Here is a 14,416-nt window from a genome sequence, read left to right as displayed (position 1 = left end):
ATAGGTATGTAAATGAGTAGGGTTTCTGATGATTAGGGTACCTACAGAAACGCTAAACTCGAATTTGAATCTATCCCGAACTCAATTAAAAATTATCGTAAACTACCTAACACATTGTAAACAACAAAACTATCTTATATAGTTAACTCCAGCAACATACGGGAGCAATCAGGAAAGCATCCCATTGCTGGTACCTTTTTGGATGATCACATCTTTGCATGTTCCAGAACATAGACAACAGGGAGCAAATTTATTTAGTGATTCCTACATTTGCATATCAGACGCATTTTCTTTTCGTTTTTCATGTGTAAATGATGATAGCTTGCGAGACTGTTCAGCAATGACACTGGCAGTGGAGGGGCTCTCCTCCAAGACTACTTGGTAGCCATCTGCCCAGCTATCCATTCCTTGGGCCATGAGTTGCCAAAACACCCCACCGCTAAATGGGCCTTCACTCGTAACGCTGCTGTATATGGCATTATATATCTTCACAAAATAGCCGTCTCTTTTCTGTAAGCTGTATCCAGGAATCCTGGAAGACTTCCCAAATTCCCCAATAATAAGTGGTTTTTTCAGCACGGAATCGGAGTCTTGGATGTGGGCTTTCACCCAACTGTCCACAAAAGCAGCCTGGTCCTCTTCACTTGAATTCAGCAACCTGCCATGTACATATAAACTAGGTTGGGAGACACGGAAAATTATGATCTTTGTTGGTAGAGTGAGTGTGTTAAAGTTAGAGAGATTACCATTGCTCAGGGTAGAGATGAATGGTGGAAAAATCTATGTCAGGGACTTGATTGTTGGTGATGAAATCAGTCCCAACAAGTAAATTACCAGGATTCAACTGCTTCATGGAGTCCCCATAAAAACCTTCAAGCCCAATTTCCAGGAGATGAGAGCTGTCAATGGATTTAACGTAGGACGCCATTTCTTTGATCCAGTCCTGCAAGAAATTATTGCTTTTACCGAGGATAAGGATTTTTTTCCTCATCCTTGTTCGGTCTATGTAGCTATTGAAAATTACGTTTTAATTTATTTTTGTAACTGGCATTAGAATATTCAATTATTACAATCATTGAGGTGAATTTAATTCAAAAGAAATTATCATTAATTCACAATATACATAAAAAAGAATATATATATTATATCCATCCCATAATTTTTATTCATTTCTTTATTATCTCAAAATTATTATTTATTTTTTTTATTATAATTCTATTTAATTTTATTTTATTTTTAAAAAACACCCTAAAATATTTTTTAATATTTTATAAAATTAAATATATTTAAAATGAATATAATTAAAAAAATTATATTTCTTAATATATATAAAAAATAAAAAAAATAAAAATTATAACACAGGAGAGTATTTTTTAATATCAAATCATTTCAATTGTATAAAAGAAGTATAAATAATTCAAGTAATCCAGTAAGAAGAGAACAATTCTTTAATCATAAACGGAGAAGGCACAAATAAGGGTGGACAGGGGCGATTAACCTCTGAAATTTTGATTTTTAAGTTATAGTAGGTTGAATATAAACGTTTTCTTTAATAAACACCTACATTTAATTGCTTTGGATTTTTAGTAAAAAATTTTAAAAATTAATTCAATTTATTAAGCGTATAATTTAATTCTCCAAATATAAATGGTGAGAGTTTTCGATTATTAACCATATTAAGAATGGTGATAGTTTTTTATTATTAACCATATTAATTCATATGGATGAATTGGGAATCGGTGGAAACACTGAACTGTGATTTGATTTATTGGATGGATCAATGAACTGATTGATTTGATAATGAGTGAATGCTTTCAAAATTTCAGTATATTTGATCTTAAAGATAGAGCAACTAAAATTTGAAAAAAAGAAAAGTTAAAAGTCTATTGAGGATTCTCCTATGAATACTTTTTGACGCTCAAGTAAGATGAGACTTTTTAGTGGAGTAAAAAGAAAATAAAAATAGAATATTAGAGAAAAATGAAATTCCTGATAATATGTGCGAAAGTGTGAGGAGAGTCTAAGAGAGAATCCATTTTTTTGAATTAGATTAGTAATATATATAATAGTAAATGATTCTAACACTCTTGATGTCTTATCAAACTGAATGAGATGTTTGTAGGCGTGTCAGACGATTGAACAGTCGACTAATAAATACAAAGTCAGTTAGTTCATACTCTATCCATCATGTACTGTCAGTCAATTTTAATGCATACATATTTATAACTTAGTGATGTACTGAGAAGACGATTTAACATGTTGTAGGTCGGCTTCTTACTTCAGTCTCATCATGTCACATATCATACGTTTTACGGTATGATTTTTTACGGTCCTATCGAATTAGAAAGGATTGTACGACTGAATCCCGAGTAATACGCATTAACGGCCCTGATTTTTATAGGTTATAACACATGTACAAGGAAGGAGGGTAAAATACCTGAATTTGAGTTCCAGAGAAGTCACTGCAACGAGGTTCATTCATCAATTCCCAAGCAAAAATTGTCGGATCTTCTTGATAAGTCACCCCTGTAATTGAATTAACTCTTGTGAGCACCGCCTGCACTAATTTATATAAAATCAATTAGATGATACACATACATAGGCATGCAAGTTGCGATGATGAAAAATCAAGAGAACCGTCATACTGATGATAAATTCTCAATAATTTCCTGAAGGTTTTGCTTAAAGTTTAAAAAAAGGCACACATTAATTATTACATTATATGTAATGAAATTGAGTTCTGTCCCACTAGCCTGCTCATGAAAAAAGCAGCTTTAATTTTCACTTCTTAAAAAAAAACGCAACCATGATTAGTTACTTAATTAATGATTTCAGTACCTTGACATGGCTTTTATAGAATGTTTTGACTGTAGGATTTGTGTAGAAGTCATCATCGTTACTCAATTGCTGGCCACGTTCTCTTGCCCACTGCACATACCGAGGCCTACCCCCAAATTCTTCATAGTTGTTCACCAAGCTCAAGATCAAATAGATTCCATGTTTTCCAGCTTCTGAGATTACAAAATCCAATCCCTGAAGATCATGCATTTATCCACCCCATTATTTATGCATATGAGAAAGCTTAAAAGCATAGAAACAATCACTAGCTACCTTGAACATGTCCTCGTTGTAGGAACCTGGAGAAATCTGGAGAGGTTTATCAGAACCGCCATCTCTAAACGCCCAAGTTCTAGCAATATTCATGCCATTCCTGGAGGCTTGCTGAAATGCAGATGTGACTTTAGCCCTTGTAGAAGGATCAGATGCCATGTACACCATCCAATATGCATTGAAGCCATTTAAATAGAGAGGCTTGTTGTTCATTACGAAATGGGTTCCATTTGTTCTTGCGAAAACACTACTGTCATTACTGCTGCCTGCTTGAGATAGAACCATGCAATTTCCATGTACCTGGAAGACAACCAGAAGAAGGGTTACCAAAGCAGAACTGTAGTAGCTCAACCATCTCATCCTTAACATGGGTTGATTAAAAAGATGGTAAATAGTTCAACAATTAAACCAGAACCCAACTTTTTATGGGTGAGTAACGGACCATTGCAAAAGGGTTAGCTGGAGCTGGACCCATCGATAAAGCTAAAGTAACTGACTGAGTTTGTAACAAATCGGTTAGACAAAAGGACAGACTGAGCTAGCACTAAATTATTAAACTACTAGCTTAATCACCATCTTGTAATTATAAATGGATTAAGCGGATTAAGCTTAAACACCAAAACTGACAAATTCGAAGAGAGGGTTGAACACAATAAACATTGGCTTAATTGATTTGCATATCAATAACTAACCAACTTTAATCTTGCAATTCAATTATTATATTGAATTCAGCAAAGCTCATCTGCTAAACTTGTGATCAATTTACCTAGTACAAGTTCTTACTATTGTAGCAAGTGTACTTTCATCAGTTTAACCAGTAATCACATTACACATCAGCATCAGCAATGAAAGTTGCACGTGAACAATATGGGAAGAAAGGTGACAAAATTCCACAAAATAGAGATCCACTTTAACTCACAAGCAACAGAAAATAAGAGGGATGAGAGACCACTGAATTTCCATTCTCTAATTCCCTGCAACCAAATTGTGTCTACAACTGTTGTTTCCATGAGTGATAGATTAAAATGTAAATACTGCTATACCATAAAATGTAGATTAAAGTACCTGAAAGTATATGATGTCTAACTGAAGAGTTACTAGTAATGTAAGCTCCAGAAGACAATTATTGATCCAGAGACAAAATATGAAAAAGCAATTGATTTATGACATCAACTAAATCTCAAGCACATGGCAAACTAGTCTTTTAGGATGGTGTAGGCAAATAAGACCTCCCAAACCTTGCATAATCCTAAGCTTAAACTCTCTCTTAACATCTTTTTGCGGTCAAGGTTTCATCAGAAGACAATAGTACATGAAGGGTTGCCACTCTTCCCATGAGTGCAAGGCCCCTTCTGATCCTTCCTAACGTGAATTATCATGCAAAACGCTTTAATGGCTTTCCTGAACCCCTCCTGTTTTCCTTTGTGCTTCCACTGATGCTGACTTGCGAAGCGTTCCAGTACCAGCAGTTTACTGATCCTTATTACCTTCTACTTTCACGGAATTATGACTAGCGGTCAGAAATTATACGATAAAGGGGCGAAACAAATTAGGGTTATTTAGTTGGAATCCACCTATTTATTAATAAATAAATAAATAAATAAATGAGTATTTTTTATTTTTTTATTTTTTTATTTTTTATTTTTGGTATTCGATTGTTGTATATAATTATTATATTTTAAAATTTCTCTAGGGCTTACGTGGTGGTAGTCTTATTTTTTTAAATATAATTTATTTAATCTTATCATATAAAAATTATAATATATTTGGCACTCATCCTTTTTCTTATATATAATTTTGAGTAATAGTTAGGTTATAATTATAAATAATTGTGATACATAATTTTTTTATAAATCTCATTATTGTTATAATTTTAAAAAATAATGTAGGAGCTAATTGAAACGACATCATTTCAGATGATTTGGAATGAAAGGGATCTCGAACGGTCAAAGCAAGTCCTGATTTTACTAACGTCCATCCTCGCGTTTGAACCACGCCGTCTTCAAAGTGGCGCTGCCCCTTCTGACAACCAACGGCCTCAGCGGCATACACCGTGGCTCGTCTTTTCACTATCGTTTTAACTTTGAGCCAAAATGTTTAAACGGCACAGTTTTAACCCGAGGGTGAAAGCACGTGTTTTGTCCTTGATGAAACATTCCCGCGCATTCCCAACCCTTCCCACAAGTTTTAAAAGAGTTTGGAACATTTTCGAACCAAACAATACCGTTCCAATTCAAATCAGATTTCCTTTCTTTTTTCCTCAGTCCCTGGCAGGAAGTTTCAGAGATCAATCGCAGATTTATTTTGCGATTCCACTTGAGGTAGATTCAAAATCAAGGTAGGGTCTCAGTTTCATTCGCTCAATTTGATCCAAAATCATGTTGTTGAAGACAGATTCATCCTTTGTCTGTGCTAGAAAATGTGATTTTCTAGATTGAGAAGTAAAGTACTACTGTGATTCATCATAGATTCTAGTTTCAAATCACATTTCAGGCGATATTTTTAGGAGTTTCACATTTGAGATGATAACCTCTGGGAATTGAATTCCCTTTTCCATTTCCAAGTTTTTTTTTTGTGAAAAAAATAATGATTTCACATTCAAATTTCGTATATTTTAGGTTTCTGCTAGAAGAAATTGGCAAATCAAGAACATTCTGATTTTATTCTCTCTTAGTTACCATTTCCATTCGGGACAAAGGACTTTGCTCTAATTGCACTCTGGACATTTCATTTTGGAAAGATGAGCCAATAGTCATTTATGACAATTTGTTTGTAACTGTTGGATTTGGTATCTTAATTTCAGTTCTTAAAACATAGTTCTGGAATGGATTAACCATGTTCTGTTTGCTGAAATTTTTATCCTTGGTAATGGTTAGGGCCTTAGGGAGCTCCCGGGGGCAACATTTAGTAGTGGAGATTTCACATTATTTCTTGATCCTTCATTTGTTGTATTTCTTCCAATTTAGAAGCTGGAAATATTTGTTTTCTAAATGCAGCTTTAAACTTCCGTAACTGAAATGGAAAACGAAGCAGATGAAATTTTGACGAAGCGCATGAAACTTGGTGTATGGATGTTCATTCTTCGCCTTTCAAACCATTACTTGTTATGGATAATTAGTCGCGTTTTGCTTTGGGACCGCGTTTAATTTTTATCCTTTTCAGATGGAAGAGAAGGAACTGGCGGTAAGAGATGGAACAGCCTTGGAGATTGTAGGAAAGGAAGAGACTGAGACAAACACTCTGGGATCTGAAGAGATGGAACTTAATATTGCTCACATAGTTGAGAAGATTGAACACTTCACTCAAATGGTAGCTATGGCAAATTACATATAAGTTTTTTTTTTAAAATAAACTTGGAAAGGATACAAGGCAGATATTTTGTCTGATTTATCGTCCCCGTTTGTAAATTACCTTCTACCTTTCTCCAATCAGTTGAAATCCCCATTGGTTTTGAATGTTTCAAATGGGCCCAAGATCAGAGAAGAAGATCTATAGTTTGGAAAAATCCTCCTTTTAGGCATTATTGTGGATGTAGGACTTTTTGCTCCTCATTAAATTTTTATGCTGTCATTTATTCGTGTAGGTATCTGAGCTTCTGGAATCAGGAAAGACAATGTTTAAGGAGATGAGTCATGAATTTGAAGAGCGGTTGATCATGTCTGTACAAATAATAAAATGCGTCATAATACTTAGCTTGGATGCTTTATGTTTTCATTTAAAGCTCATGCCCTTTCTACAGGATCCATAAGGAAAAAATGGAGAAATGGCAGGAGGAGATCAGAGAACTACGGATGCTTGATGCCTCAAATGAGGAGGACAATGCAATCCTCCATAATGCTAGATACTTACTTCAGAACCCTCAAATTGATTCTTGAAGGTAATTCTCAACATACGTTTATGTAATTATGTTACTCCAAGTTCACCAGCAAAAAATGGATTTGCAGCAATGCATCAAGAGCAAATCCCTGCAGTTAGGACTGCAAAAGATCCATATCTATTAGGTTGGGCTATGGTATCTTTGCCTTGGAGCTCCGGTCAAGACCCTGAATTAATTGTCATTAAATATTCAGATAACTTGCTTAGATAGATGGTATGGCTGTTGAGTTTCAGTGTTTCATGCCATAAAATGCCTGGAAATAGGAAAAATGTTCAAGGTATGCAGCAGATATTTGCATCATTATATGTAGAAGTACTCTGTACAAAATGAAGAAGAAGAAATTACTCATGGATTTTGAGTGTTCTAAGGCTGAAAAGCGCTTAAGAACAGGAAATGAACTTCAATATTATCTGCATACTCATTGAGGTGAACTATGAACAGAACAGTCAGGTGATATTTAAAGTGGACTAGTACACTGAATGATCACTTAGCTCATGCAATATGTTCAAATTAGTGATGTTGAGCGAACACTTTAGAAGCTTCCTTATTATTGATTTTATAACGTTACTAACCAATTTGTTTTCATTTCATATTCACTTCAGTTTAACACTTGGAAAAAACTGACACTGAATTTTATGACAGATTTTTTATAGATTGGGTATCAAGGACAAATTGATGCGATTTCTTGGAGTGAAATAGGATGAAAAAGCATATTATGTTGTTCATTAGCATAATATAAAGGGATTAGACAATATATTTTGTCAGTTCTTTGTGATGCTAAAGCAAGAAATTAAACTGAAGTCTAGGCATCTGATATCAGTTGTTAGCCTAGAAATTGACATATTGGTTATATTTCTACTTCCATTCTCTTTAATTCTACTTCTATTTGCACGTATGAGCTATAATGAGAAAGTACTACCTTCAAGTTGCTATGCATGTGGCAGAGGTACGAATTCTTGAGGTACTCATTTTTTATACATCTAAGGAACTTCTGATGTAGTTTGAAACTACTGCGACACTTTTGCGATGGTAACTTAATTTCTCTTAGCTCTAAGCTATTTTAAATAGAAATAATACTACCTACTCATCATTGGGCTGCATTCAAAATCTGCAGCTAGATTTACTGGTTTTATGGTGTGCTTGCGGTATGGCTATATATACTACTATATTGACATTGTTTGCCAACAAATAATGGATGTCACTGACGGAGCCAGGGAAGACTGAGGGGTGCCATGATCCCCTGGATCTGTAGTTTTTTTTTTTTTTTTTTTTTTTTTTTTTTTTTTTTTTTTTTCACATAACTTTGATGAATGTAAAAGGTATTGTATATAAAGAAAATATTATTGGTCCCCTTAATCTTGGTTCCTAGCTCCGTCATTGACAAAGGGCACAGTTTATTATTGTTGTGGAGATGCTAATGTGGGCGAGGCTTATGCAAAATGAAGTTTTGTTGTGTTTCTATCGTTTACTGCTCGTACACTGGTAGATCAAATTAGAATTTGCGCTTTGAATACTTAGTTCGCTTGCGAAACGAATAAAGTTTTCAGGTGAAGTGAATTGAAGTTCTGTATTGCCTCCATTATGAGAACAAAATATGTATCTAAATGCGACTCTTGATATATCCTGCGGGTGAACGGAAATTTCTATGATGTAGTTGCTCATAAATGTGAAATTAACTAGAAAAATATGTTGCCTACACATATGAGATCCACCTGGATATAATCATTGGTCTAGAATTGCTTTCACAAAAAAAGGTGTGCTACCTATCTCTTTTTTGGGCACTTCTTTTCAGATTTCAAATATTTATAATTTAGAAAAAAAAAAAAAAACACGTTGCATGACTTGCTATTTCTGAATAGTGAATCAATAGTACTCCTTTTTGTAGTTCTCATCCTGGTTTGAATACCGAATGTTTTTAACACTTGGAAGGCGAGCTAAAACTATGGGTTGGTACCACAGGGTCAAGGCTATTGCTTCAAATTTCTGAAAATGCACGTGTCAATATAATTATCCAATTTGCAATTGAATTCAACAATGTGAAATGAATCCATGAGGGAATCATTAAGTTGGTGAGTTGTGAGCTAACCCATGTGCTATAGATCGTGAAGAATCCATAAGACATGCCACAATATATGGCACCATACCCCTTTATGACCAAAGAATAATACACATGTAGCTGACTTATAATCCTCTTATTCTTCTTCTATAAATGCATGTTAATTTCTTGATAAACAATGACTGCGCTATGTATATATACATTATATATTGATTGTTCATTTGAGAATCTTCTTTGCATTTCGCTGGTAGGAGTAGGAGACATGAAATTTCAAAGTCTACGCTGCAAACCATATATACTATAGTTAATTTATTGCAAGGCTACTTGACGTGTTGCATTTGCATCTGTCATGCAACTTGTACTTTAACGTACTACGGATCATGTTACTACTAATGCAAGTAAGCTGCTTATATGGATGAATTTCTGGACTAATTCGAAGAACGTGAACTCATGGAATATTTTCATATGGTGCCAATTTTCTAGTTGCAAGACTTTAACTACCAAGTTACGACTTATTTGAGTAACTGTAAGGCTATGGGGAGATGGAACTCATGCAAATCCGCTTTTCAAATAAATTCGTTAATTCATTATGTATATATTTAATTAATTGCACACCGATTACCATTGGCGAGTCACATCCGATTGAATTTAAATCTCAAAAAAGAAAATAGACTTAAAATCTATTAGAGCTCACTAATTAGACCGATCCATCAACACGACATTCAATACGCGACTAGAACAGATCGAACTGGCCGAGAGTCTAGACCCCTTTAAGAAAGTTTAGCTCGTTGGATGTGACGGGAGTAGGGGAGCAGCCTAGCTATGTCACGACTCTATTAGCACACGCGTTGGAGGAGAATTAAATAGGTGTCTGACAATGATGGACAAGTAAATACGACTCTGCGTGACAGAAATAAATGGTATCATAGTAGGTGGTAGTTATGTATCACTAGAGGAAAAAGGACATAACCTCCCAATTTCTTTAAATTAATTTCTTAATGATTTATTTGAAAATTAACCAAATGCGAAATACATTTTCTTTTTCATTTTTCATTTCTCAATTATATCTTTTAGCATTAAATATAATTAGTGCATAACTAATCTCAAATAAAATTAAATGTCGAAAAGAATTTATATGACGATTCTATCTAATTCGTAATTAAGGTTTAATTGTTGTATATTTTTTTATCAATATTTTAAAAATTTGTAATTTCCAAATTTACAATTTAAAAATTGGCAACAATATCAACTCCTGCATTTGCCAACGCATTATGTTGCAGTAATATCGGGTTTAAACGGCATTGCAATGCTGCATTTAGCAATGAATTGACCTAGGTCTGTAAGTCATTTTGGCAACCTGTACGAAAGCTCAATTTTTTGTAGTTTTTTTTTTCAGTTATTTTTTCAAAATTAAGAAATTTATGAGAATTTAATTTAGTTAATTTTTCTATTTTTAGAATGAGAACATTCAAAAGTTTGTAGCTAAAAAAATCATTTAAAAGACAAAAAAATCATAAATAATTGTGTAAAAATCCAATTTAATTATTTTTCTAGAAGCAGGGACCAATGTTGCTTTTTATTTTTAATTTGTTTTAGAAACTTTATAACCCCATTACAAAATTGAAAATTAAGTGATACATGCAAATCAAATCTAATAGATTCTCTTGTAAAAATAATACCAAATCCACTATTAATTTCATCTTTCTATTAAAATAACTTCTGGTGATACACAGAAAACCCAAAAAAAAAAATTGATGAGGGTGCAGGAAATTCACATATAGCTTCACCGACATTGCCAAAGTCCATTCAAGTCTGCATTAAAAAAAAAAAAATTGAATTTTTCCCTTTAATGCATTTTAAGATAATTTGACTTGAAAATATTATTAATGATTAAAGGATTACGGAACGCACTTAGCAAAAATAATTGCAATCATAATTTGCATTCATAACTTAATATAAAAATTGAGATTATTTTATTAGGAGACGAGACCTTAGCGGTTACTATAAATAGCTGAGGAGTCTGCCCTTTATTTTCATCATCAAGTTAACAGCTCTGTGTAAATCATCTAAGCAAGAACAATCGCTTATTCTTGAGAAAAAGACTGCACAATGCAGATACTGACCATGCCTTTTGTCTTTCTCTTGCTGGGGCTTTTCTCCTCAAAACCATACGTAGCATCAGCTGCTTGGCTCCGAGCCCATGCAACTTTCTATGGTGGGAATGATGCTTCTGGTACAATGGGTAAGTTTCCATTTCTATTTCCATGCGAGAATTGATCAGCTGTAGCTAATATTTGTGATAATCTCATGTGCTGAATGTTATAGGCGGTGCTTGTGGATATGGAAATCTATACACCGATGGTTATGGAGTCAAAACTGCTGCACTGAGCACAGCTTTGTTCAACGATGGCAAGTCATGTGGTGGGTGCTATCAGATTGTCTGCGATGGAACCCAGGTCCCCCAATGGTGCCTTAAGGGCTCATCGATTACTATTACTGCTACAAACTTCTGCCCACCAAATTATAATCTCCCTAATGACAATGGAGGGTGGTGCAATCCTCCACGGCCACACTTCGACATGTCTCAACCTGCATTCGAGACCATTGCCAAGTACCGGGCCGGAATTGTACCTGTTTTCTACCGGAGGTAAGTTCTCAACCCTCATCAATAAACTTAATATTTATGGGAATCTTTTCTAAATATTGAATGACAAGCTGTGGTGAATCAGAGTGGGATGCAGGAGAAGTGGGGGCATAAGATTCACAATCAATGGAAGGGACTACTTTGAGCTTGTGCTGATATCAAATGTAGGAGGAGCAGGAGAGATCTCCAGTGTGTGGATCAAAGGGTCTAAGTCCAACAGATGGGAGACCATGTCAAGAAATTGGGGTGTGAATTGGCAGAGCCTGAGCTATCTAAATGGGCAGAGCTTGTCGTTTAGAGTCCAAGCCAGCGACGGAAGTATCGTCACTGCTCTTAACGTTGTACCTTCCAACTGGGTGTTTGGGCAGTCCTTCAAAAGCAATGTTCAATTCTAGAGTTTTTAGTTTCCCTTCTCAACCATTCTGATTTGTTTGTGTTTATTTCTGTTTCTATCATCATCATCATTGTATTGATTGCTTACCCTGGTTGTGGCTTAGCATTGTGCAATGAAGCCCACGGTAAATGCTATGCAAATTAATTACAAATAATAAAATGAAAAACAAAAACAATTTGAGCAGCACTAAAAATATATATATATTATTATGTATTTGTTTTAGATTTTTTTTATATATTTTTATGAATCTTGTAAAATCCTAAATACTTAAAATTTTAAATTAATTAAAATTTTCGACTTATTCCAAAAGGCCTCTAAGTCCTCTCTGTGGCCTTTCTTTTATTATTAGTTAATAGTATGTAATCAAGAAGAAAAAGAAATATTGATTGTGTAGATTATCAGAGTCAACATTGCCTGCACTTATTCCAAATATCCCCACATTGCTCGTAACTTGGAAGCAAAACAGAATCCTACCAAGCTTGCTACTGGTAGATGTGGTAATATAATTACTATATAATAACTTCGTTTCAAGAATTTTTTCTTATATTAAATTATTACAAATTATACATTCAATTCCATTATTGAGTTGATGAAGAAACATGTACAAAATCCGCTTAGATTACATTTAATTCGACAGTATTAGATGGAAAAATTTTATAGGAAAAAGGAGAAAAATCAGGACTTCTTGGGGGCAAGCTTGGATTTCATCTTGTCAACTTCCTTGGTACCAATTTGGAAAGCTTTAGTCAGGACATTGTCCGGCACCGGTGGAGTTGCTGTAAACAGTGTCATGGCAAGGGATTGAGTTCCAGGCAATTGACTATTGAATGCTGAAAGTACTGAGGCTGCCTTGTCTCCATTGTTCTTCTGGAAGTGAACCAGACCTCTCGGGAACACAAAGATTTCTCCTTTCTTTACAGTTTTTGATATCAGCTTGTTGGCGGTGGTGATGAATCCTACGTCCAATTCCCCTTCAAGCACAAAGATAATTTCAGTGGCTCGTGGGTGAGTGTGCGGTGGGTTGAGACCATCAGGAGCGTAGTCAATGCGAGCTAGTGACACCCCAAGAGTGTTCAAGCCTGGAATTTTCTCAACATTGGCTCCTGTAACTAGGGATCCTACTGAATTGCTGACAATTCCTGGATTAGCTATGCCGTCAAAGAAAAAGTCAGCTTCTGAAATATTTGCCTCAGCCTTACACGGAAACCCATTCACTTTAATACCTGCAAAACATGGCAAGTGCTTCATATTCTATATATTCTTTGTTTAAACATATGTATAGATATGAAAATGTCAGAAAAAAAAAAAAGAAAAAAAAAAGAACCTGAAGATTTATCGGCCACGCATAGATCTTGAAGCATGTCAGGATCATAAGCAAATGTTGTGGAGATGGAAGCAAAGATGAGTAAATATTTACTAAGTAGAGTTGCTGCCATGCTTGGAGTTCAAATCTCTATGACATTAGAGGATACATGAGAAACTAGCTATGCTTTTGCTTTATATAGTTGTTCGATTAAAGAAGAATGATTGTAGACATGGGTGGTTAGAAAGAGAGGTGTGATATTAAAGCATGGAAAAGGGATAGTCCCAACTTATATACAAAGCAATAAATAAATTTAATGCAGAAACTAAAATTTTATAAACTTAATTATCATTATCACCAAATGCCATTAGCTTCCTGATTAATTAAGCTAAAACTGTCAAAGCAATGAGGTGAAAGCATGAGTGGGTTAGGTTACTGGTTAGTCAAAAGAGCATTCAAATAAATATAAATATGAAATAATTTTTTTCAAAATGCAGGAATTAAATGGGTCCTTCTCCTGACAGGACATATCTACCACCGCACTTTAGGCTAATACTTCATCGTGCCTGCAAATTCATAATCAAATTAAAGAGACTGGTTAAGCAGAACGGTACCACAGCAGCAGTGGTTGAAGGGTCTCGTCTAGGATTTTCTTTTACTGTTGTGTTTTCCACTTCTCGTGTCCGTACGGGCCTCCAGCCACCTTTTAGGTTAATGAAGGAAGCAAATCCTTGCCTTTTTTATATATATAAAAAAGAAAGTGAAGGTTATTGTCTCTTTTCTAGAAAAAGATTTAAAGTATGATTAAAGGAAAAGAATTTCAAAGAATGCGTTGGCCATGAAATTGTAGGTGGGGAGAGCCTTTCGTAAAACTACTTTATACATTGTTTGTGAATGTGAAAGCTAACATATATGTTTTTAAGGAGATATTATTGTGGCGAAATATAATTTTTTAGAAAAATATACCCATTATCTCATAATTTTTATTTATTTATTTTTTTAAATATATTAAAAAATAATTTTTTTAGATA

At 34.5% G+C, this 14,416-nt stretch overlaps 4 protein-coding genes across 5 annotated transcripts; 2 read left to right on the top strand and 2 right to left on the bottom strand.

The window, feature by feature from the left end:
* Positions 1–58: 58 nt before the first annotated feature.
* Positions 59–3,510, bottom strand: LOC110614980 (mannan endo-1,4-beta-mannosidase 4). The gene is made up of 5 exons (XM_021756675.2): positions 3,112–3,510; positions 2,839–3,033; positions 2,438–2,557; positions 747–943; positions 59–658 (listed from the first exon to the last, which is right to left on the bottom strand). The coding sequence occupies exons 1-5, from the start codon at positions 3,478–3,480 to the stop codon at positions 265–267; spliced, it is 1,275 nt and encodes a 424-aa protein (XP_021612367.1). The 5' UTR covers positions 3,481–3,510; the 3' UTR covers positions 59–264.
* Positions 3,511–5,126: 1,616 nt separating this feature from the next.
* LOC110614722 lies at positions 5,127–7,900 on the top strand. 2 transcript variants are annotated; one of them, XM_021756359.2, is made up of 6 exons: positions 5,127–5,449; positions 6,108–6,176; positions 6,274–6,420; positions 6,695–6,768; positions 6,851–6,988; positions 7,631–7,900. In XM_021756359.2, exons 2-5 carry the CDS (start codon positions 6,129–6,131, stop codon positions 6,984–6,986), a joined length of 405 nt encoding a protein of 134 aa, XP_021612051.1. In that variant the 5' UTR covers positions 5,127–5,449; positions 6,108–6,128; the 3' UTR covers positions 6,987–6,988; positions 7,631–7,900. The 2 variants fall into 2 exon arrangements, with proteins under 2 accessions (XP_021612051.1, XP_021612052.1); XM_021756360.2 differs by lacking the exon at positions 6,108–6,176 and having other exon boundaries at positions 5,135–5,449.
* Positions 7,901–11,098: 3,198 nt separating this feature from the next.
* On the top strand, positions 11,099–12,269 carry LOC110614720 (putative expansin-A17). Its single transcript, XM_021756357.1, has 3 exons — positions 11,099–11,286; positions 11,370–11,691; positions 11,774–12,269. Exons 1-3 carry the CDS (start codon positions 11,154–11,156, stop codon positions 12,081–12,083), a joined length of 765 nt encoding a protein of 254 aa, XP_021612049.1. The 5' UTR covers positions 11,099–11,153; the 3' UTR covers positions 12,084–12,269.
* A 334-nt stretch (positions 12,270–12,603) lies between these two features.
* Positions 12,604–14,320, bottom strand: LOC110614721 (germin-like protein subfamily 2 member 4). The gene is made up of 2 exons (XM_043956566.1): positions 13,407–14,320; positions 12,604–13,305 (listed from the first exon to the last, which is right to left on the bottom strand). The coding sequence occupies exons 1-2, from the start codon at positions 13,516–13,518 to the stop codon at positions 12,758–12,760; spliced, it is 660 nt and encodes a 219-aa protein (XP_043812501.1). The 5' UTR covers positions 13,519–14,320; the 3' UTR covers positions 12,604–12,757.
* Between the last annotated feature and the right edge of the window lie 96 nt (positions 14,321–14,416).

Source organism: Manihot esculenta, chromosome 5 (assembly GCF_001659605.2).
Source record: "Manihot esculenta cultivar AM560-2 chromosome 5, M.esculenta_v8, whole genome shotgun sequence".
Taxonomy (NCBI): Eukaryota; Viridiplantae; Streptophyta; class Magnoliopsida; order Malpighiales; family Euphorbiaceae; genus Manihot; species Manihot esculenta.
The sequence above is the reverse complement of the archived record's forward strand: the minus strand, read 5'-3'. Positions and strand labels throughout refer to the sequence as shown.